Source organism: Nasonia vitripennis (genome assembly GCF_009193385.2).
Source record: "Nasonia vitripennis strain AsymCx chromosome 5 unlocalized genomic scaffold, Nvit_psr_1.1 chr5_random0006, whole genome shotgun sequence".
Taxonomy (NCBI): domain Eukaryota; kingdom Metazoa; phylum Arthropoda; class Insecta; order Hymenoptera; family Pteromalidae; genus Nasonia; species Nasonia vitripennis.
In genome coordinates, this window is record NW_022279657.1 from 67,070 (window position 1) to 90,864 (window position 23,795).

The window sequence follows — 23,795 nt, forward strand, 5'->3', positions numbered from 1 at the left end:
TTTTTAAAAATAACATAAAAATGAACGATTTTTACGTTATTTTGTGGGGGGGGGGGGGGTATAGCCGAAATAACTATATGATATACAAAGATATATCAATATGGCATAAATTCATAGGGAGGGATTTTAACAACATGCAACGATACCCCTATTAGAGAAGGCAAAAGTTTTAAGAAAAATCGGTTTTTACATTTTAGCTCTTTACTTGAGAACTGCTTAACAAAATTGTTTGAAATTTAGCAGCGGATAGCTTTTTTTATGGTAAATCATCAAATAAAATTTTGAAGCATTTGACTACATTGTTTTTTGGTATAAGGAATCAAAAAAATTTTCAAAAAAAAATGTAAACTTCGATATATTAAGAACCATTGGGTTTGAAAGTTGCGCAATAAACTTAGCCAAAACACACGAAATATCTACTTTTTCTCAAAATCTCAAGTGCAATAAAGCCTTTTTACGTCCGTAATCAAAGCACAAAATAAAAAACTCATTTTTTTAAGTTTTCAATTTATTATTGAAAAAACAAGTGGTCAAATCACTTAAAATTTTAATGGGATATAGTTTGGCACGTTACCCATCGGCATTATTTTTTACGTGAGATTTTGATGTTTAGTTTCAGAGATATGGATACAAAAAAAATCACTTTTTTTACTTTATCTGCCGAACAAAGTGGTCGATCCCGAAGACCAAACAAGGAAAAGTAATTAATTTTTTTCTTCATCAAATGCATTTTAGCTGAATTGTTTGTAACGATAGGATGATTGAAAAAAACGCAAAATAGTGTTTTTCAAAAATTAAAAAACTGGTCATGAAAAAAATAGTTGAGAAAATAAAAAACAACTGTTTTTCTCGAATTCAGAATCCAAAAATAGATACGCATTTAAAATTTTATCGATATTGACGGAGTCGTTCCAGAGATATTACGGTACACACACACATCCATACGGATATTTCCTCAAAACACTTGATTTGAACTTCTAACACACCAAAAAGTATTTTCTAGAAGTTTTGACAAAACTCAAAATTTTACTATTCCAAAGCTTCCTCTAGGAGGAAGCAAAAACATGCATAATGAAATTTTGCAAAAAGCAATATATATGTATGTATATATATATATATATATATATATATATATATATAAATTTCAAGAAATACGTACCAATTGTAGCGTTGCAGAAAAATATCGAGCCACTTCACTCGGTGGTTCTTGTCGAAAAATATCATCAAACTGACCTTTTCGGTCACTAGTTTCTAATCTGCGTAAAATTCGAGATTCGTATTCAAAAATACGAAATGGAGGCTTTTGCTCTGCTGCTATTAATCTTGGTTTTATTTCTGCATGCCATTTAGCGACTTTTTGGTCTTCTTCAGTGTGCAAATCCAATTCTTCGTAAATTTCCTTCATTTTATATTTTATATAATTTCCAAATTTATTTTTGTATTTCCAATTGGTGCTTGATATTCTATCTTTATATTTGCTTATCAAACAATCAAAATTTGATGTTGAAGGTGATAAAAGCGAAGTCACATTTTTAAAGGAAGAAAATGCTAAAGGTGTGTGTGCTGGGGATATAAAATGTGCAGTATTTGACAATGTTTCAAATGAATTTAAGTTTGTAGGCTTCCTTAAGTCACATTGGCTAATATTCATAGGATCTGTAGGTGATTTCATCACAGATGTAAAATTAACAGGTTCTTGGTTGTTAGAAAGCATATCATCGTAAGATCTGCGCAATTTATTCGACACTTCTTTTTTAATTTTACCGAAAAAAAAAATATTAATTTATTAGTAATCAAGTAAAGCTTAATAATAATAAATAAAGTGAAAAATAAATGCCAAAATATAGCACATATTTTTTAATGATAATATAATTGAGTAATCAAATCTTTATTTAAACATTAAATGTTCAGAACAACTTCAAAAGTTGCTTCGCGAACTTTAAGTTTGCACGTGTGCCATCCCTTCGCATTTTTATAACATCCTAGCACGCCATACCTCGCTCGCTAACGCTCGCACGGTTTGTATCTATTGTTTCAAAAATCATTATGCATAATCAATTTAATGATTTTTTTCATATGCGCATAATATTTTTTTAATGTCATTATTCTATATTTGATAATCTTGAAGATATGTTTTATTTTGTATTTTAAAAAGTACAAACTTGCTGACAAAGTTTGATACAAGTTTATAGGAATTAATAACAGTTCTTATCGTCTTTGAGTTTAACTTTACATAACATTTTTCGCTTTCGAATTTTATTCCAAATCGATGAAATTTTAAGAAGATAGGAGGGGGTTCTTCTATTTATTATACGTAAAAAGAATGAAAAAAAAAAATAGCAAGAAATGCGGAGAAACCATAAAGAACCTCATTATTATTATTCCTTTAATTCCTCATTATTATTATTCCCATTTCTTTTACGCCGTTTTCGTAGCTAGAGATATAGTTACCAAAATAAATTCGTAGACTGTTTCATATAACTTAAACTATTAAAAATTTTGTTTTCTTATTTATCGAAAGTTATTTATTTAATTAATTGAAAACTTGTATAAAATTCCTCCTAAACGGCCTATTGAAAATGATAAATCAAGTTGACCAAAACCTTAAATGAAAAAATTTAAATCAAATTCCAAATCGAACAATAATTTTGTTAAATTTAATAAGTTTGATTAAACATTTAGATTAAACATTTTACTGGTTTCATCAGCTATATATATGTCAATGAATAAGATCGAGAAACAGCTATAATTAATGGGCATTTATATAGCTGATGAAACCAGTAAAATGTTTAATCTAAATTCTGAAAACGAAAGTAAAAGAAAAGAGCTTTTACTGAGTGATTAAAATTGACTGCTCGGATTAAAAGTTACAAGGATTTAGAAAATGGGAAATATCGCTGACTTTTATGAAAAAAAGTTTTCATGATTTTTTGCTATTTTCAAGCCTAGATAACTTTTGACCTAGGCAACCATTTTTAATTCACCAGCCCTCAAATTAAAGCTCTCTTCTGCTACTTCGACCCTAGCAGTACACATTTTTGGATTGCACCTTTATACACTGAGTGGGTAAAGTTGAATCGTGGCTAGTTTTCGTTAATTTTCCACGTGTTAAATTCCCATAAGAGAATTTAAACTGCCTGGAAAAAATAGGCATTTCGAAATTGCGGGAACCCAAGGTTTTTCGTATTCTGGGTGGTTTAAAGAACCCTAAAAAGTTGGTCTGGTAGGTGTGCCCTCAAATTTAAATTGTGTTCACTCAGAACCCCTGAAGTGTCCGGTTTTCTGTGGATTTGCTCATATATAAATCCTAAAAAATTGATTATTTTTCCTATAACTTTACTTTACATAATTACTGGTTTATTAATAATAATAATAATAATGTTTATTTAACTTAATAGGTTTTTTTAATTTACATTGAGTCTTTCATTTACATCTTTATACTCGTTCTCCTTTATTTTAAATTTTCATTGTTTGTGTACCTGTGTGTGTGTTTGCGTTTGTGCTCTGTTTGTGTAGTGTGTACTCTCATTCATGTATGTGTGTTTTTATGTGTGTATATCAGTGTTTCTGTTCGTGTAGTGTATTCTCTTTGCTCTTCCTCTCTTTTCTTTTCCTTTTTCTGGTGCTTCTTATTCCTTTCCTTCCTTTTCCTCCTCTCACTATTCCATCTTTACTTCTTTATCTTTTCTCGTTCACTGGCAATCGCTCTCTTCTTTTCTTTGCAACTTTCTTCCTTTCTTTTCTCCTGTGTGTTTTCCATCTTTTTTGTGCACTTTCCTTTTTTTCATTTTCTGCTCTTTCAAGCTCCTGTTTTTTCTTCTTTTCCTTCTCCTTTTCTTGTTTAGTTCTCTCTTTCTTTACTCTGATCTCGCAGAGCATTGCCTCCTTTCAGCTTTCTATGACGGGTTCCTCATCTGCTTTCTCTTCTGAAATTGTCTTAAGTCCTCCTTCCTTCCTGTTCCATTTGTACCTTTCTTCTCCAATCTTTATCCATTTATTTTCTAATTTAACTTTAATTTTCTCTCCTTTTTCTCTTCTTTTCTCTTCTAGTTCTCTTGCCATCTTAACCAAGTGGAATATATCTTCTCTCTCTTTAATGCTTAGCAACTCGTCTTATACATACAAATTTTCTTCTCTGGCCACCCATCTCCACTTCCATAGTTTTGTTCTCCCTCTTGTCTCTTCGAAATCTATTCTTAGCATGTTTTCTTTTACCTTTTCTGTCCACCAACTTTCCTCTCCAATTTTTTTCTTTATCCAATCTTTCACTTTTATTTGCCTCCAGTACAATCCTTCTCTGATAAATAGTGACTGCTCGTGTCTCTTTCTTTCTTTTCTATCTTTTTCCGATTTTTCTTCTCCTTCTTCAGGTGTTGCTTCCTTATTTCCTCCTTCTTGTACATCCACTTCTGTCGACTTTTTTTCCAGCCTCTCTATTCTTTTTTTCATCTCTCTAATCTCTTCGTCCTCGATTTTGAGCTCTTTTCACCACATCCCCTTTAATCTTTTTTCTTCCCTTTCTTTTTCTACCATCACTATCTCTAGTTATCTTTTTTCTTCCCTTTCTTTTTCTATCATCACTATCTCTAGTTCTCTGATTCTTTCTAGCACCCACTCCAATCGTTCTTCTAGCTTCTTTCCTTCACTCATTTTCCTTTTCTTTTCCTGCTTTCCTTTGCTTACATTTCTCTCTCTGTTCTTGACGGCTTTTCTAACCTGTTTGTTTTCTTTCTGCCTCTCGTTGTCCTCTTCCCGCTTTAGGTGTTCTTAAGGAGATTGTGTGCGACCCGTCTGTTCCGCTCTTCCTGTTCCGTTCCTTTCTTCTCCTGTGTCCAGTTCTATCATTTTCCTTTTCCAGCTTATCTGTAGTAGTTTGCCTAGGTTTCTCTGTCTCCCATTCATTTTCTCTTGCCAGCTTCCTTCCGATTTTGTGTTTTCGCATTCTTTTATTGTGTGTTTAGCTGTTTCCATTTTTTCTCTGCAAATTCTACATTTTCTGTTTTCCTCTTCCGTCCAATATTTGCTCGCTCTCGTTTCATTCCCCAATCTGAATCTTGCTTGTGACTCTATTTCCTTGTTTTTCTTCTTTTCTCCCCTTTTTAGATACTCCGGTTTTTCTCCGTACGTATCTATTATTCCTTTCATCTTCCTTGCGTATTCCGAGTTTCCAATCTTTCCATTCCATTTTTGTCTCTCTATGTCCCTGCTGGTCTGTTCTATATCTATCCTTGTCGGTCCCACCTGCATCATGTCCATGTATTCTTTGAGTGATATACCTCTATCTTCTAAAAATTTCCTTCTATAGTTAGCCTTCTGCCTTACTCTCTGTTGTTCCCTTGCTTTTTTCTGTAGTTCTTTTCAGCACTCTTTTAGAAGTGTTCCCTCTTCTGCTCCCCTTAGTTTCTCCTCGTATTTTAGTGCTCTCTTCCCTGCCTTAACCGCTATTCCCTCTCTTCTCGTTTCTAGCATTAGCACATGTCTTGGGATATTCTTGTCTGCTTTTAGTGCCCATTTCATGTACTTGTCTTGGATCCTTTCTATTTCTTTATACTCTTTCCACCCCTAGATTTCTGCTCCGTAAAGTATCAGCGATTTTAGTAGGCAGTCGAATAGCTTCATCCTCCGATGCCAGTTTTCTTTGAAAAGCTTCTCTCCTATGCTCCATACTTTCCCTAGCGCTGCATTTGCTTTTCCTTTTGCTCTTTTTATCTGTTCCTCTTTCTTATTGTTGCATTTCAGCTCGTATCCTAGATATGTAAAGCTTTTGACTTCTTCTATTTTTCTTCTATTCCATTCGAATGTTACTTTCTTCTTCCTACCTCCCATTTTTCTGAATCTCATTATTTTCGACTTTTCTACATTCAGTTCTAAGCCTTCTTTTTTTATGTATTTATCGGACCTTTACAGCATTTTCTTCATTCCTTCTTCATTGTTCGCCATTAGCACAATATCGTCTGCGTATCCTACCGAGTATACCTTTCTGTTGCCTATCATCCTTCCTGTACTTTTTTCAGTTTCTGTTCTAGATTTGCGAAGGCGATATTAAAGAGCGCCAGGCTGAGCGGGCATCCTTGTCTTACCCACTTTTCGGTTTTTAACTTTCTTGACTTTGCCTTATTAATTCTGACTCTGCTATGCGTGTCCTTATATATTTATTTTATTTTCCTTATGTACTTATCTTTTACCTTTTCTTTTTTTATTTTTTTCCAAATCTCCTCTCTTTTTAGTTTGTCGAAGGCCGTTTTTATACCCGCAAAGAATAGAAACACTTTTCCCTTTTCTTTTTTTATCTTTTTCTCCACCATTGCTTTTACTATACTAGACTTGGCGCAGTGCGCTGCGCGCACTGTAGTAGACTATAATTTCATTAACTTATTAAATGGAATATAAATACTTGATTGATATTTTTAATATTTGTTTTCTATCACGGAAATATATCAAACTTTACAATATATGATTCATTTCGCGCTCATATAAATTTCAAAATTGCCGCGGTTTCGTCGCCAATTTCCTTTTAAAATTTTAAGGTTATGTCTCGAGAGTAGAATGTCTCTAGAATATTATAAATACACAAATTATAATTTTATATGTATTATAGTATTATATTACATCAATTTTAGAAATCAAAATCAAATCAAAAAATTCTAACGATACTTTTGACGCATGCGTACTACATGAGCCAATCATATTGACGCATTCTTGGCTTCACTTCATCTGGTCATGACTTTTTTATATAGGGAACGCATGCGCACTACATGAGCCAATCATATTGACGTATTCTTGGCTTCACTTCATCCGGTATGACTTTTTTATATAGGGATGTATATATATATATCCCCTGCTAGTCTTTCTTGTTCTCCATCACTATATCCTTTTCTGGTTTGGATCCTAGCTTTACTCCTATATTTGGATTTTTTCCTCTGATTATCCATCATTTTCTGACTTCTACCTCTGTTTCCAGTTTTGTTTTTATCCACAGCTTTACTTCCTCTGTCTTTACTCCGTTCTATGTTTCCAGCCCACTTATCACTATGTTGTTCCTTATAATTTCTCTTCCTTTCTTTTCTGTCATCCAGACCAGCTGCTTCCTTCTTTTTTCCTCTTCTATCTCTTCCCTGTTTCCTGCATGTCCGTTGTTGTTTTTGTCCCTTTATCCTTCCTTTTCTTTCATCCCTTTGACCATTTCTTCCAGGTTTGCTATTGTTGTTTTCTATTCTCCTGCAATTTCTGCTCCTCCTGTTTTTTTTCAGTCTTTTTATCTCTTTTATCTCTTTCCTGGCTTCTTTCTCCTCTTCTGTATTTTTCTTTATTTCTTCTGTTATTTGCTTTATCTCATTCTCTCTTTCTTTTTCCATTCTTATGATTTTTCTTCGAACCTTTTTTCTCTTTCCTCGGCCTTCTTGCTTATCTCTTCTAATCTCTCTTTCGACAATTTCTCTCTTTTTCTTCTTTTAGTCTGGCCTTTTCTGCTTATCTTTCTCTGGCCTCTCCTTCCTTATTCATTTTCTCAAGGATCTCTTTAAGTATCTTATCAATCTCTTCTTCCTCTTCTTTATTTTCTGTGGTTTCTTCTTCCTTTTTATCTTTTTCTTTATTCAGCTTCCCTTCTTTTTCGTCTGTTGCCTTGCTTATGTCTGGTGTGCTTGGTGGTGTTCTTACAATCAGCTTACTTTTTTAAAGGCCAGTTCTTCAGTTTTCTGCTTCCTCCTCTTCTTTCTTTTTCTTATTTTTCTCCGGAGTATAATCCCCTTTAATTTTTTCGCGTTTGTTTTCCGCTTCTTCTTCTGCTTCTTTTCTTTTCCCTTTTGCCACTAAACCTCCTCCTAATTGGTTGATTACACCTTGCGCTTTCCTATCTAGTTGTAATTTGGCCCCTTTAAAATCTTAAAAATCCCATACTTTCGAGGTGTCTTTATGCGTAATGCTCTTCCTATCAATGGACCACATTATCGTGAATCTATTTTTGTTAATTTGAATGATGCTACCGGTCCTGGCACACATTGGGTAGCATATCGAAAGAGAGGTAGCGGAGTTGTGTACTTTGATAGTTTTGGTGACCTTCAACCACCTATAGAATTAATGCTATATTTGGGTGTTGATAAAATAAAGTATAACTATGAAAGATATCAGGACAATGATAATTGTGGGCATCTATGTCTTGAATTCTTGAGTTCGAGACTATATAAAGGAGTGAAAAAATGATTAACAAAACAGTATCAATTTGACCATCATGAGTGATTCATTAACATTGAGTCTTTCAGATACATCTACTATACTTGAAGCACAATTTTTCCCGCCAATCGAACTTTCATCGTATAAGAACTACGTTCTCGGATTGGTTGAACTATTAACCTTCAATTCGATTCCAAACATAGATATAGATAACAACAAGTTCTACGTTGGTAAAGAAGTAATCTACTTACCAACTGGTAGTTACGAGATTGAAGATATAGACAATTATCTTCGTGAAACATTATCTGCAAAAAACATACTTTTCAGTCTTAAGCCTACTAACAATACTCTTCGCAGAATTCTGTAATAGAGTGCAGTCATATGCGTCCAAAAGATTTAATAGGTAAATTGCTAGGTTTCACACAACGACTTCTTTCATCAAACGTCTCTCATAGCTCTGATCTACCTGTATCCATTCTTAAAGTCAACGCTCTACGAGTCGAGTGTAACATCACTACCAGTGCCTATATAAACGATAAGAAAGTGCATACAATACATGAATTCTTCCCTGCAGTACCACCAGGCTATAAAATTATTGAAGTTCCTTCTCAAGTTATTTACCTTCCAATCAATGTGAAAAGCATAGATCAAATTCAAATTAGTATAGTTGATCACAACGGACACTTAGTTCATTTTCGCGGTGAAGTAATAACAGTGAGATTACATCTGAAGCAAGCATAATGGGCATCGTTTACGGTCGCGGGTATATAAGGAATCGAAAATGTCGAAAAGTCATCAGTCGTCCACGAATGTTAAGAACGCTAACACGGCAAAACATTCAGTTTCTAAAAGGCCTCGGCTTAAAAGTTGATGGAAAATAACGTGTATATTCTTCTGCTGTCAAAATGGAAGAAATTCTAAATATACAGTCACCCGTGACATTCGATGAGTCAAACATAAGCCAGGCTCTGACGTCAATAGCGGAAGAAATTGTCAACACGGCCGCTCGACTCTCTTCTCACTGTTCCGCGCTATATAAACACGACGAAAATCTCGACTCGCGCGAATTAGAATCAAACAGCTGAGAGAGACACTGTTCACCTACGTTCCCCCCGCCGCGCGGCAGGGAAGCGCCTTCTCCACAAAACTTTGTACCGATCTTCTCCATAATTGTAAGTTCTATTCTTCACACTGTACATATATTGTTATACAACAAGTTTTTAATAAAATTTTTTCACATCAGTCTCCTGATGAGGGCGGCATTGTCCGTCGAAACGTTGATCAGAAAAGAGAAAATGTCTTGAAGTTCTTTCTCTCTTTTCTCACCATACAACCTACCTTGGGAAGACCGATAGAGACAAACCAATATTCTATTTGCGTCATATAATAGTATATTGTACAACTAGGGGAAAAAATTGGCTTTTTCTAGCGAGGGTGATGTTTTGAGCACAAGTGGGAGTCGAGGGCGCCGCATAGTGGCGTGTTTTGGGATTTTTGTTTCAAAATCGTAAATCCCCCAAACAAAATGAGCTACGATAATGCAATTTGGTATGCTATAAGATGAAGTGTTCTAGAATATGGTAAAAATAGTCCCGATGTTCAAATGTTGTTACGTAACCTCAAAAATGGTGCTCAAAAATTTTGAAAATTTCTAAAATATCTATATAGTCAAGAGAGTTTTCCAATACTTGTCTGGAACTCGAAATTACGTACGTATTTACTTTTGAATTTGAAATTTTCAGATAATGACCTCATGTTTTTTTCTAATACATATTCTCCACACACAAAACAAAACAAATTACAACTTTTATTACATTCATGTGAATGATTTCTTGTAGCATTATACTCTACAGAGGCCAAGTCACCCACCACTGTAAAGCTGCGGTCGCTTGATGACGACGCCTGCGGGCCCGCTTTCTCACCCTGACCAGACGCCGATACTGGGGTTCCGAATCCCTGCATCGTAAGACACTTATCACTTGTGCCTGCCATGACGGCATGATAGCCGTTTACCCACGACTTAGCCAGACGGTTCTGTTGCCCAACGTCACCGCGTGGAGGTGCTTGGTTACAGGCACAAGCAATAGGTATCGCTCTTGTGGAATTTTTTTACAAACGATAAAGAGAATTGGTATTCACATGGATGTAATAAAAGTTGTAATTTGTTTTGTTATCTGAAATGTTTAAGTTGATTTACAGTGAATGCTTTGGTATTGAAGTAGCCAATCAAAATGTAAACTGGGTGCCACAAAAAGTTTGCAGTAGATGTTATACGATAGTAACACGCTGGGAAAGAGATAAAACAGAAAGAAACTTGAAATTTACAAAACCAATGATATGGTCTTCTCCAACGTGTCAAAATGACTGCTATTTTTGTATGACTAATACCAAAGGTTTTAACACGGCTACTAAATCTAAAATTGTATACGCAGACGTTTCTTCAGTAGTGAAACCTGTGAGAATAGAAGTCAGGGATAAAACTGTTAGTATCGAACCCATGGATGTGGACCGCTCAGGCGAAGTAGAAGAAATGCAAGTTGATGAGTCCTGTGACGAAGAAGGTTCTGAGGTTGAAGAAGAATCTGACGAAGAATTCTCAAACGAAGAATACCTGCCAGCTAGTACAAGAAAAGCTCCAGAAACCTTTAACCAAGAAGAGTTAAGTGATCTTATTCGAAATTTAGGATTACCTAAAGATGGAGGAGAATATCTAGTGTCAGTTCTTAAAACGAAAAATCTGTTAGCAAAAGGAACAACGGCCTGTTTTATCGAGATAGAGAAAAAGAATTTAGGAGCTGCATGGCAAAGTTTTAAAACTGTTCGTGAGAACTTTTTAGGAAATAAAAAGAGTGAGGACTATCAGGAACTAGTTGAACAAATGTTGGAGAATTTCAAAAATTTGGGTTGCTTGGTGAGTTATAAAATGCATTTCTTACATTCCTATCTTGATTACTTCCCTCTTAATCTAGGAGATGTCAGTGAAGAACAGGGAGAACGATTTCACCAAGATATAAGTGTAATGGAGAATCGATACCAAGGAAGATGGAATGTCAACATGATGGCAGATTTTTGCTGGACACTGAAGAGAGACATTAAAACAAATAACAAAAAGAGAAAAAGAAACCCATTGCATAGGTCATTTGAAGTAAAAAGAGTTCGTTACAAGAGAAAAAAGGAGTAAAGAAAGACATCGAGAGTTACTAAGCTAGTGGAAAAAAAACAAAATAAGAAAAAAATATAAACGAAAGCAACTTTTCTCTGTACACAAGAAAGATATTATGTGATTAAATAAGATTTTTTACAATTTTTCGGTATCTTTTTCCATTTTTGGAAAGTTTTGATATGACATTTTAATCGGTTTAAACTGTTTCTTCTCAGTTTGACCTTGAACTGACCTTGACCCTGACGTGATGGGGCCAAACTGATTCCGGATTTGGACTCAGCGACCAAAAAAACATGAATATATGGCATTTTAATTTTTTTAACTGTTACTTCCCAATTTGACCTCGAACTGACCTTGAACCTGACGTGATCGGGTAAAACTGATCCCAGATTCGGATTCAGCGACCGAAAAAACATAAATGTATGGCATTTTTATTTCTTTTAACCATTTCTTCTCAGTTTGACCTTGAACTGACCTTGAACCTGACGAGATGGGGCCAAACTGATTCCGGATTTGGATTCAGCGACCAAAAAAACATAAATATATGGCATTTTAATTTTTTTAAACCTTTTCTTCTTAATTTGACCTCCAACTGACCTTGATCCTGACGTGACGGGGCCTAACTGACCTTATATTCGAATTCAGCGACCCGAAAAACATAAAGATAGATAGATAGGTCTGATTTCTCGCGCAGACAACTTTTTTTATTTTGTGTGCCGGTGTAATCTATTTAATACAATCATAACAGTACACCTGGAAAAAGTGCTTCAAAAATTTGTAAATTTTCAAATCAATTACTCTACGAAAGAGGCAACCAGAAATGTGGTTGTTCCGTTACTCCATTAACCAACAAACTTTTTATAAGGTATTTTACTTAATATTTTACTACAGTTTTTCTTCTAACTTATCTCTTAAAATTCAAATTTGATATGTTGGGTTATGTACACTCGCCATGGATTCATTCTATCCCGAGCAACTGTGTTGTGTTTACATACATAGTCTCGCCTAACCTCACGTAACTTACTATAAAATAACATTTCAATAGTAGTACTTGAGGCCCATGTAATAAATAAATGTGAACTTGAAATAGTTTTGCACTTACAAAACTCATTTCAGTATTACTAAAGTCATTGTTAAAAACATTCAAGTATCTGTGTTTTTATTGATGTTGTAAGCAAGGTAAAACATGCAATTTGTTCATTGATTTATTTTTATCAGAAAATTAAATAATTACATTTAAATAGAAAGAAACTTACAAAACCAAAATGAAAATTTCTGTAAAAACTAACCTATTTACTATGTGATCGTTTTTTGATCTATAAAAATATAAACTTAATAACTATATTGTTCTTTATACAGGATGAGTAGCAGTGAAAGTTACGATTCCGATGTTGAACTGTATGATTTTACCTTCATAGAATTTATCCATGAAGTCAGTTTTAAAATGATTTGTTTACTATAGATATATTATATTTCAATGATTGATAAATTTTTACAGAAACTTACGAGGAGGCTTTGGAGAAAATTGAAGTTCTCAAATGTAAAGAACCTTGTTTGTCGCTGGAATCTGAGGACTTTTCTGAGTACCAAGATAGATTGGTAGCATCTGATAGACGACAACAGCTAATACGCCAAACTTTAACTATGCAGAAGACATTTAAGTCAAAATCAGACGCTGCAAGTTTAAAGAACCCTAATTCAGAAGCTAGTGGAGAGAAGGAGGAACCAAAAGGTATTTTTTAGCTTTTCTTGCATCATTTTAATAATAAAAAATATTACGGCGATTTAAAAAATTTCTGATTTGTATTAGAAGTCATAAAGTTGAAAATATGTCTGTACATGAAAAACACAAAAATTATAAGATATTTAAAATAAGTAAAATTAAAAGTGCAATAAACACTTGGCAAACACTAACAGCTTAGTTTCAATTAATAAAATTGATGTTTTTCCAAAATCTTAAAAGTACAAATATTCCAGAACATTATGTATTTAATAAGACAAAAAATATGGTAATAAAAATGTAAAGAAAAATATTTCAATTAGTAGATTAAATGTAGTTTCACCTAAAGATCACGAAAGATTTTGTTTAAAATTAATATTAAAGAAAATAAAAGGCGCAACCTCTTTTGAAGATTTAAAAAAACACGAAAACATAAGTTACAGTACATATAAAGACACTGCTATTACGATGGGTTTATTAGAACACGATTTTTACGTTATTTTGTGGGGCGGCTAAGTAGGGTGCTGTAGGGGGGGGAGTATAGCGAAAATAACTATATAATATGTGTATATTAATTATTCTTGATTTAGTAAATAAATGAATCTTGAAATATTGTAATTATATATATATATATATATATATATATATATATATATATATATATATATATATATATATATATATATATATATATATATATATATATATATATATATATATATATATATATATATATATATATATATATATATATATATATATATATGGGACGGTTCACGTCAACCGGACCATCAGTGCACCCAAAATTTGGGTTAACCTAACAAGTCCTTTGAGGTCTCAAAATAATCGTCTGGTCAAGGGCTTTTGAAAAAGTTCTGGCCTTTTTAAAAATCCAATGTGGCGCATAAAATATGGAGCCTGAAACCCACGTTTTCATAGCACATTCAACAAAAACAATAGTAAAAATGTTCTAATTTGTGAAATATCCCACCAAAAAGCATGTACAACTCATGATAGGACATATTATTGACAATGCTGACGGAATTCCAAAATCAAAAATGGCGGAATCAAAATGGTGGACATTATACCTCCACCAAACCCATTTTACCGCAACAAATGATTTTTGATCAGTTTAAAGTATCGATATGGGGGTTTTCAGGGCCACTGCAGCTTATTTTAACCTAGAAATTTTAAAATCCAAAATGGACGATCCAAAATGGCGGACATTATACAACCACCAAAACTATTTTACCGCAATGAACGATTTTAAATCAGTTTAAAGTATCGATATGGGGGTTTGTGAGGTAAATGGTTATAAATGTATTATCGGAATCAGTATTTGTGCACATGAATCTTATATTTTGCCAGTCTATTAGATTTAGAATTATCTGTCTGCGGTTTTTGCACTTACATTTTTCTATTGTTCTGTGTATATGTATATGCCTGCGTGGATGAAAAAAATATATAATTTAGCCAAATGAATCAATCTTTAATGACATTTTGTGCACTCTTATCAATTCTGGCGCCTCGTTCGTGGAGTTTTTACTGGTGATAAATGGCTTTCGCCGATATCATAAATTACTCTGTTCCTAGGTTCATTGGCATTTGAGTAATGCATGACTTTCAACGTTTCATTAATTTCTGGGATAAATCCATGCCCCATTTGTATGTTTGTGACAGGTGGCCAGTTTTTAAATCTCTTTGTTAGGAATTGACGAGTTTGTTGGTGATCTTTTTTGGTGTATAAGAAAAATTTTATATTGAATGATCGCCCATTAGCCCATGAATAAAGAGCTTTAACATCTAGAATTGCTTTATTTTTTGCAGCTTGTAAGCTCGCTCTTGTAGGTTCTCTCTTTACTATCGCTCCAACTCCATCGCAACTACCTTTTCCGTGTGCTGTTGCAAAACAGTGCCATTCAGCATCAACGCCAAAATCTCTCTTTTGACTCATTAAACTACTCATTTGATAACGATTTTTAAAATGCTGCTTAGCACCATCAGTAGCATATATTACCTTTTTTACTGTGGGATAAACCTAACGCGCAACCCGACGAACACGCCACGCACGCTGCAGCGCTTATCACCGCGGCGCTAGTACCGCGGCGCGCCGCTAGGCGGCTGCGCATTACCCATGTAATGTCCCACGTTTATATACCTATAGTACGAATGCGTATAACGCCTAATAGACGGCATCCACATACACACAAACCAACGAGAGCTGTACCGATTGCGACAATACACTACCGAGCGCAGAAAATCGGAGCGAGTGCTCTGACCTTCGCGTCAGCACTCCTCGCGCGCGAAACACGATTGCAAGACATACGCGACGATCCTGTGTGGCCGGTGCTGATTGGGCGACCGCGATCTTCTTCATCTAAATTACAAAACTGCTTGCATCGACACCGAGGCTTTAAAAACCCTGGAGCCGATCCACGCATCACCTTTTTGCGTAGTTACTTGCTCACTATCGGTTGTAGTTGATTCTAAGGAGAAGCGGCGGTGTTTGATTGTGTTAGTGCTTGGAGCGTGCTAAATCCGTCCAACACCTTGGGAGCGTGCTAAATCCGTCCCTCGGCATAACAATCACCGGAAAGCCCTTTGAATCCAGACTCACACCGTAGAGAGAAGTACAAGCTAAGGTCCGTCGAGTGGAATCTCCGGCGTTAGCAGTGCAGTTGATCAACATATTTTATTGCCACGAGTAATCGTGTAGAGTAACTCAATCAGTATTGGCCACGTACGGATCGTAGAAAAATCCTGCGTACCTACTAAGATTATAATTGTAAGTCTTTACACTACATATTTTAAATACGATACTATCAACGAAACTATTAGATAAATGTCGAACATCAAACGTCTGTGAAGTGCTCTGGGTCAATTAAAAATAAATCAATAACAAATAATACAGAATACAAATTCAGCGAGTAATAAATTAATTGAAACCACCATAAATCATATCCTCAAATAGAAAGTCAATAGCTCCTACTAAATCATCATCGAAATCACAAAGGTAAGAGAGATAGCACTACGATAGAGAACTCGGATACATCGAAGTCCGAACGAAACCATCAAGAGCAGACAATACACCGTCCACGCACAAGAGTGTCCGCGCACAAGTAAGTCCGCGCCGGTCCCATCTCCAGACAACAACAGTGCATTAGAGAGTCCGCGCCGTACTGTCCGCGCACGCGTCCACTCGTGCTTAAAGACAGACAAATTATACACCCAGACATTCAGTATTATTCATTCAACCCTAGTACTCCCTAGTAACAATAAAGCTCCCGAGCTTATGCTAGTTTCCGCGAACTAAATAATTATTTGTGAACTCGCGCAGCCCGCATTTATACCAAATACGGTCTTTACAAAATGGCATCCCTGGTGGGGAACTAGCCATTGTTACTAGAGTAACAATTTCTAGAATTTCTTCGAGAAGTCTTTAGATTAGATTTATTTTAGAAGTTTTTCTTTTGAAACCTATAAAAAGTAAAATACGAAAATGTCGATCGATTTAAATCAAACTAGAGAGCAGATTCTCGCTATTGAGGACGTGCAAGCTAGAATTAAGGCGTTGGACCAGTTTTATCGTGTCCAGCAGGCGGAACGTGATCGTCAAATGTTGGACGTGTCCCGTGGTGTCATGGAGGCAAGTCAGACTCAAAATATAGCTAGAGCGGTCATGCACATACCCGAATATGACGGAACTAATATGCATCTTAAAGAGTTTCTTCAGGACGTGGATAACGGATTTACGCTACTTCCACGAGAACAAGAGCCACAGTATTTAAGGTTAGTAATTTCAAAATTGAGAGGTAGAGCAAGGCAAATGTTAGAAGGCCACACGTTTACCACATTATCAGATCTCAAAAAGCACCTAAAAGAAAGCTTAGCTCCTAACAAATCATACGGTCATTATTTGAATGAAATTCAATCAGCCACAATGAGGAAGGGAGAAAACGTTCGGCAATTTTACGGACGTTTGAATGTATTGATAAATTCAGCTGTCACAGCCGTGAAAGAAGGATTGACAGAAGCACAAGCAGCTGTGGACCAAAGGCCGCACCTCGAGTTGCTAGCGCTGGAGTCGTTTGTTAATGGGTTACCGGACGGCTGGAGGACAGGTCTGGTGGACTCGGCTCCGCAAACCCTACAAGCAGCCTACAATTCAGCCCTCAATTATGAGAAAGCCAGGATAAAAATGACAGGTGACAATTACGTGTATCCCCGAGTACACTATGTTTATTGCAACCCTGATCAGAGACCGAGAGAAAGAGAAAATATTCCAGACTTTGTTCAACCAACGAACATCGCAGATAAAAATTATGAGGACGCAGTAGAAACTGTAACGAAGAGAGTAAATTTCCATGAGGCAACACACAGAAGAGACGAAATTGCTCACGCATACAACGCGAATGATACATACTTTCCAAAAACCGTGATTGAGAATGGGAGAATAAATGCTCCACCTCAATTGAGATACACGCCAGCACCCGAACCCACGGGTCCAATAAGTATATTGAAACGGCCACAAACCCAGTCGAGAAGCAGATCAGTGTCTCCAGCACGAGGATACCCTCCTGGGACTGTGGACCACGGACAGTATGGACATCCTTATCCACCGATGGGACCATACCCGTATATGCCTCCTCCGCCGTTTTACTATTACCCTCCGGGGAATACCCCTTTTGCTTTTCCATACAGTAATCCATATATGCAACATCCTATGCAAGGACAAATGCAAGGATATGGATACCAACAGCCATGGATATCAATGGAAGGCAAGGCGATGGAATTCAAGGGTGATAGGAACCGATCAGCGTCACCGTATCGGGGAGATAAAATTCATTTAAACTGGGAGGAAGCTCGTCGGAAGGATGCGGCGACGGGCTCATCGACACAGCAACAGCGTCCAGCGAGCCCGAGGCCAAATCAGACAGCAGAAGGCCAACACAGATTATACGACTCACGACGAGAGTCAAGAGAACTCCAACAGTAAAATTGGAAATCGAACAACTAACGGTACCAGAAGCTCTGTGCATCATAGATACCGGAGCTGAGGTAAATGTAGTTAAACATGACTCATTACGACCAGAAGTAGTCATAGAACATGATAACTTTATAAACATCATGGGAATAGCACCCAAAGGATTCGACACCTTAGGAACAGTAAAACTAACTGTTATGGGTAAGAAACACATCTTTCATGTGTTACCCTCAAGTATACCTTTACATGAGGACCTTATATTAGGCAATCCGTTTCTCTACGGAGAGAAAGTGAATATTCAGTTCGGCGATGAGGTCCTAATCACCGAAAGCCAACCAATAACACCAGTGCCTTTTGTACATAAGCATTTCCCCGAAAATCAGGAGGACGTGGACATAAAATATGGCCAAATAAATGTTGAAGGACAATCTTCGGAAGGTAAAGAGACGGCCGTAGAAGAGTACGAATTTCCGTATGAGTCCGAAGCCATCGATCCTAAAGTTCAGGACTTGCCGACCAGACCGTACAATCCAAACGGATTCAAATTGAAAGCTAATACAGTTTTCAAGCTACCAGCTAGAGCCAAGGTTCCCGTGAGAATACCCGCTACAGAAGACTCAGTACAAGGGCAGGCTTACTTAAGGCTGATCAAGACCGTCCCGGGAGTATACATTGGGGAAGCTGCAGTAATGAATGAAAAGGGTTACTGTTATGCAATGGCCATAAATACCAGAGAAGACCCAGTAGAAATCGAAATCTCGCCGCAACATCTTGAAGAATTCGATTTAAGTGAAGATGATGACTTCCTGGACTTTCCACTGGAAGGCGAAGCTCCGAAAAATTCGGAAGAAAGAATAAATTTTATTATGGAAAAGGTTAGAAAAACGTATCATAAGAGACACGAATTGAGACAGATACAACGAATAGTGAAGAAATATTCACATTTGTTTTATCTACCTGGAGATCCAGCACCTAGGACATCTTGTGTGAGACATAAGATCCGGACGACGGATGAGGAGCCAGTCCGAGTAAAATATAAAAGAGGACCAACAGGACAAGAAGAGGAGTTGTTCAGTCAGTTACAGAAACTCCTGGACGCTCGAGTCATCAGACGTTCAAACAGTCCATTTTGCAGTCCGTGTAGAATTGTTCCAAAGAAACCAGGACCGGACGGTAAAAGGAAATACAGGTTAGTGATTGATTATCGCAAATTGAATGCAAAAACAATAAAAGATGCGTACCCATTGCCTAACATCGTAGAGATTCTGGAGCAGATAGGAAGCGCAAAGTACTTTTCGGTTTTCGATTTAGCTATGGGCTTCCATCAGATAGAACTAGAACCGGAGGATATTCAAAAAACTGCCTTTGACACCAAGTATGGTCATTTCGAGTATGTGTGTATGCCATTCGGATTGGCTAATGCGCCCCCAACATTCCAGCGTTTAATGGACTGCGTTTTATCGGGCATACAAGGAGTAGAAATGTACGTTTTTCTAGATGATATAGTGATTTATGCAAATACCTTAGAAGAGCATGAGGAGAAAATTTATAAAGTGTTTGACCGGTTGTCCGATGCAGGGTTACGCTTGCAAATAGATAAATGTCAATTTTTAACTCCAGAAATAATATATTTAGGCCACATAATTGATTGCTATGGAGTAAGGCCAGATCCAAGTAAAATTTCGGCAGTTAAAAACTTCCCGAAACCGACAAACCAAACGGAGGTCCGTCAATTCCTTGGACTAGCAGGATACTACCGACGTTTTATTAAAAATTTTGCAGACAAAGCCCGACCTCTTAATTCACTTTTACAGAAGAACAAGAAGTGGGAGTGGGCTTCTGACCAAGACTCGAGTTTCGAAGTATTGAAACAGGCCCTATGTGAGGCGCCTGTTTTAGTATCAGTGGACGTCGAAAAGCCTTTTATATTGACTACTGACGCCAGTGATGGAGCCATAGGAGCAGTCCTTAGCCAAGGTGAACCAGGAGAAGACCACCCTGTAGCCTACATGTCCCGTTCTCTTAATAAAGCAGAGAAAAACTATTCAACAACCGAAAAAGAATGCCTGGCTATGGTGGAAGCTGTAGACTATTTTAGACATTACCTGTATGGCCGGCATTTTACTGTGTTCGGAGATCATGAACCTCTGACCTGGATGGACTCCCTTAAAGACCCAGTTAGTCGGCTCAATAGATGGAGAATGCGCTTGCGAAATTACTACTACACTTTTAAGTACAAACCTGGACGATTAAACATTAATGCGGACGCGTTGTCTAGAAATCCCGTTGATAAGCACGATCAAGAAAATTTAGGCAATGAAGGTAAAAATGAAGATAGTAAAAACCAGGGGGAGGAGGCGCGAGTAATGCCGATTAGGCCGAGACCAACAAAGACATCGTTAGTTAGACAAAATCGTAGCAAAAATAAGTCGGAGGAAACAAAAGAAACGAGCAAAAAGAAGACTGGACAGAAAACCAGTTCGAGGAAAGATGCGCCACCAATTCCAGCCGGAATGGAAGGTGGACAGGCTGATTTGGATGGAAGCACAATTGCAAAAAGGTTAAGACAGAGAAGAGCGGACACCGCAAAGACGGTGGCCTTCTCGGAGCCAGAGGTGACTGAATTCTCGTCCGCTAGTGAAGAGCAGTCCACGGACGTCACACTAACGGAGGACCACAGTAACGAAACATCAGACGCACCCCCTATACCGTTAAGGAATAGGTCGATTCTTCCAAGTTTAGTAGAAAATGAATTGAGGTCTGAAAGCGACATGAATTCGGAAGAAATTTCAAATTCAGGTAAAAGCTTGGGAGAAAGTGAAGTTGAGGAGGTTTTGCGAGATAAGCCGGTAAGAAAAAAAACGTCCGTTCCACAAGTCCAAACAAAAACTACGAAAAGCATTCTAAAAACACCTATGAAGGACTCATCGTCATCTAGTAGCGAGGGTGAATTAATGAAACCGCAGTTACACTCAACCATGAGAAGGTCTGTACCGGGACAAGTACATAATGAACAAGAGTTGGACGAGCTGTCTTGTATCGAGAATGCAAGAGGGGCCCAAGAGATGAGCGCGGAGGATCTGGGTTCGATAGAGGAGAGAGTCCAAGAAACAACTTTTAACCAGAAGTCCTCACTTTGTTGGGACAACTATATGGAACAACACCCAGAAACGGTAGTGCAGGACAGCTCAGCTGGAGAAGATCTTACAGATGAAGAGTGGAATATCGAGAATGCGTCTAGCTTAGTGCCAGAACGGAAGGCTAAGTCCCTTTCACCGTCACCGTCAAACCCAGCGGATGGATTTCCAGAAGACTTGGTTAAACTCAATAAAAATCATTCAATACCAAGCGGCGCAGTAAGGGAATGGATGCTTGAGTATGCACACAAGTATGCAAGTCCAATTCGTGCTAAGTCCCCTCTAAAAGTAACTAATGCCTGCTCCACGGCTTGGCATGGAGAAATGACGGAAGTACCTTCATGGAAGAATCTATCAACAATAGAGCAGGAGGACAGTGAAGAAGAATCCGAGGAGGAAAAATTCGTTCACCAGAACCAGCCGAATAAACTAACAGAAGACGACGAGAAACTAAGACAACCTGATATTACGGAAAATCTAAAATCCACGGAAGACGGAGGACGTCCCACGCTTGTGTCGAACATTGGGTCAACCACGATCGACACCGATAAACAATTTCCAGCCACAGCACCGTTGCTCAATATAGGGGAACCAATTGTTGACGGTACTATTTTGAGATTATTAAGCACGAGAGAGTGTGTGACGTATTTAAAGGACAACATAGTTCACTTTGTGCCTAAAGACCTAAATCTGTCCACAAGCACTAATAGACTGCTTACCGATATAGAGGCCATTTATCGAGACGATCTGATGAAGGCTAAGGCCGACGTGGGAGACGTTATAATAACAATCAATCGTAAGAGATATGTATTTAGCCTTGTAGTAACTGAAAAAGTTGGAGACGAAGTTAAACCTAGTAATTTGCTAAAGTGCTTGAACACACTAAAAGCACTTATAACTGAAAAGAAACTACGATCGTTTAGGATAGCTAGAACAGGCGAACTCACGGATAAACTTCCTAGAAGAGTTTTAGTGCAAACATTCAAAGATTCCTTTAAAAATGTTAAAATAGCAATAACATTCTGCTACGGAACGTGCAAAGTGTTGGCTCCAGAGTACCGGTTAACCGTGCTACAGGACTATCACAACAGTCTGTTTGGAGGACATAGAGGGATGGGCAAGACGTACAGACGTATACGAGAAAGGTATCAGTGGAAGGACATGAAGGAGGACGTACAGGAATTTGTCCGTAAATGTGAAATATGTCAAGAACAAAAATTGGTTCGGATAAAAACCAGGGAACCTATGGTTATTACTGATACGCCTTCGGAAGTTTTTCATAAAGTAGCTATCGACACGGTGGGACCGCTGTGTAAAACAACCGAAGGAAATATGCATATCCTCACTATGCAATGTCAGTTTTCTAAATTCTGTATTGCTGTACCCATCCCAAATATAAAAGCCATCACCATTGCAGATGCTTTAACGAGATACTTGTTTGCCCAACATGGAGTACCTCGCATAATATTAAGTGACAGAGGTAAAAGCTTCCAAAACAAATTACTATTAGAGTTGTCCGAAATTTATCAGTTTAAGCTAAATACTACAACCGCATACCATCCGCAGTCGAACGGATCGTTAGAGAGGAGTCACGCTGTCCTAGCGGATTTCTTAAGGAATAAAGCATCTAGCAAACAGGATTGGGACAAGGTTATTCCTTTCGCCATGCACGAGTATAATACATCAATACATGCTTCAACCGGCTTCACACCGTTTGAGCTAGTGTATGGGCGTCCAGCGAGAGCACCACACCGATTGCCGGATGAGTTCGAGCTTGAAACTTACAATGATTACGTACAAGAACTAACAGAACGTTTAAAAGAAATGCAAAGAATAGCAAGGAGCAATCTAGTAGATTCAAAAATTAAAAACAAAAAGTATTACGACAAAAAGGCTAGACCTCTGAAAATAGAGGTCGGCGATGAAGTCAGAGTATTAAAAGAACCAAGATATGGGAAATTAGATAAATATTATAATGGAGAATTCATAGTGAAAGAAATTAGAGAAAACAACAACGTGATAGTAGAATCATCAAATGGAAAACTAATTGTTAAACATAAGGATAAATTAGAAAAATTTTATAGATAAAGCAGTTAATAACAATCAAAAATTCATCTTTTAATTTGTGCCATTAAAAATGTGGAGGACACTGTTTCTGACGCTGTTCTGGTTGACGGACTACCTTGGACTAGATGCAGAGAGTCCACCTTTCTACAAACTTACAGAGCTAAAGCAAAACCCGGGTATATATTACGAATACATGGGCGAGGTGAAAATCGAGCGAGTAAAATGGAAAATAGCAGTCACCCTGGATTTTGGCAAGTGGAACGATCCAATCATTTGGAGAGAAAAACAAATGTTTAAAGTGGTTACAACCTGCAATGAACAGCTAAGTAAACAAGAATGTAAAGAATTCCTTTCAATTGATAAGTTCGAATTATCAATAAAAACCTTAAAATCATTACAAGAAGACCTTCATATATTCTTTGCATCTGAAGCAGCTATATCAGACAACAGATTTACGCCATACACTCACGCTTTATCTAAGCGAGGAGCTCCGTTAGAGTTTATTGGCTGGACAAGCAGACAGCTATTTGGAACTATGGATGCAGGGGACAG

At 37.1% G+C, this 23,795-nt stretch overlaps 1 protein-coding gene across 1 annotated transcript in view; it reads right to left on the reverse strand.

The window, feature by feature from the left end:
* Nucleotides 1–1,144: 1,144 nt before the first annotated feature.
* Nucleotides 1,145–23,795, reverse strand: part of LOC100115493 — a 245,950-nt gene continuing 223,299 nt past the window's right edge. Inside the window, exon 9 of the mRNA XM_032602169.1 lies at nt 1,145–1,749. Coding sequence (XP_032458060.1) covers nt 1,145–1,749 — 605 coding nt within the window. The remainder of the gene's footprint in view (nt 1,750–23,795) is intronic.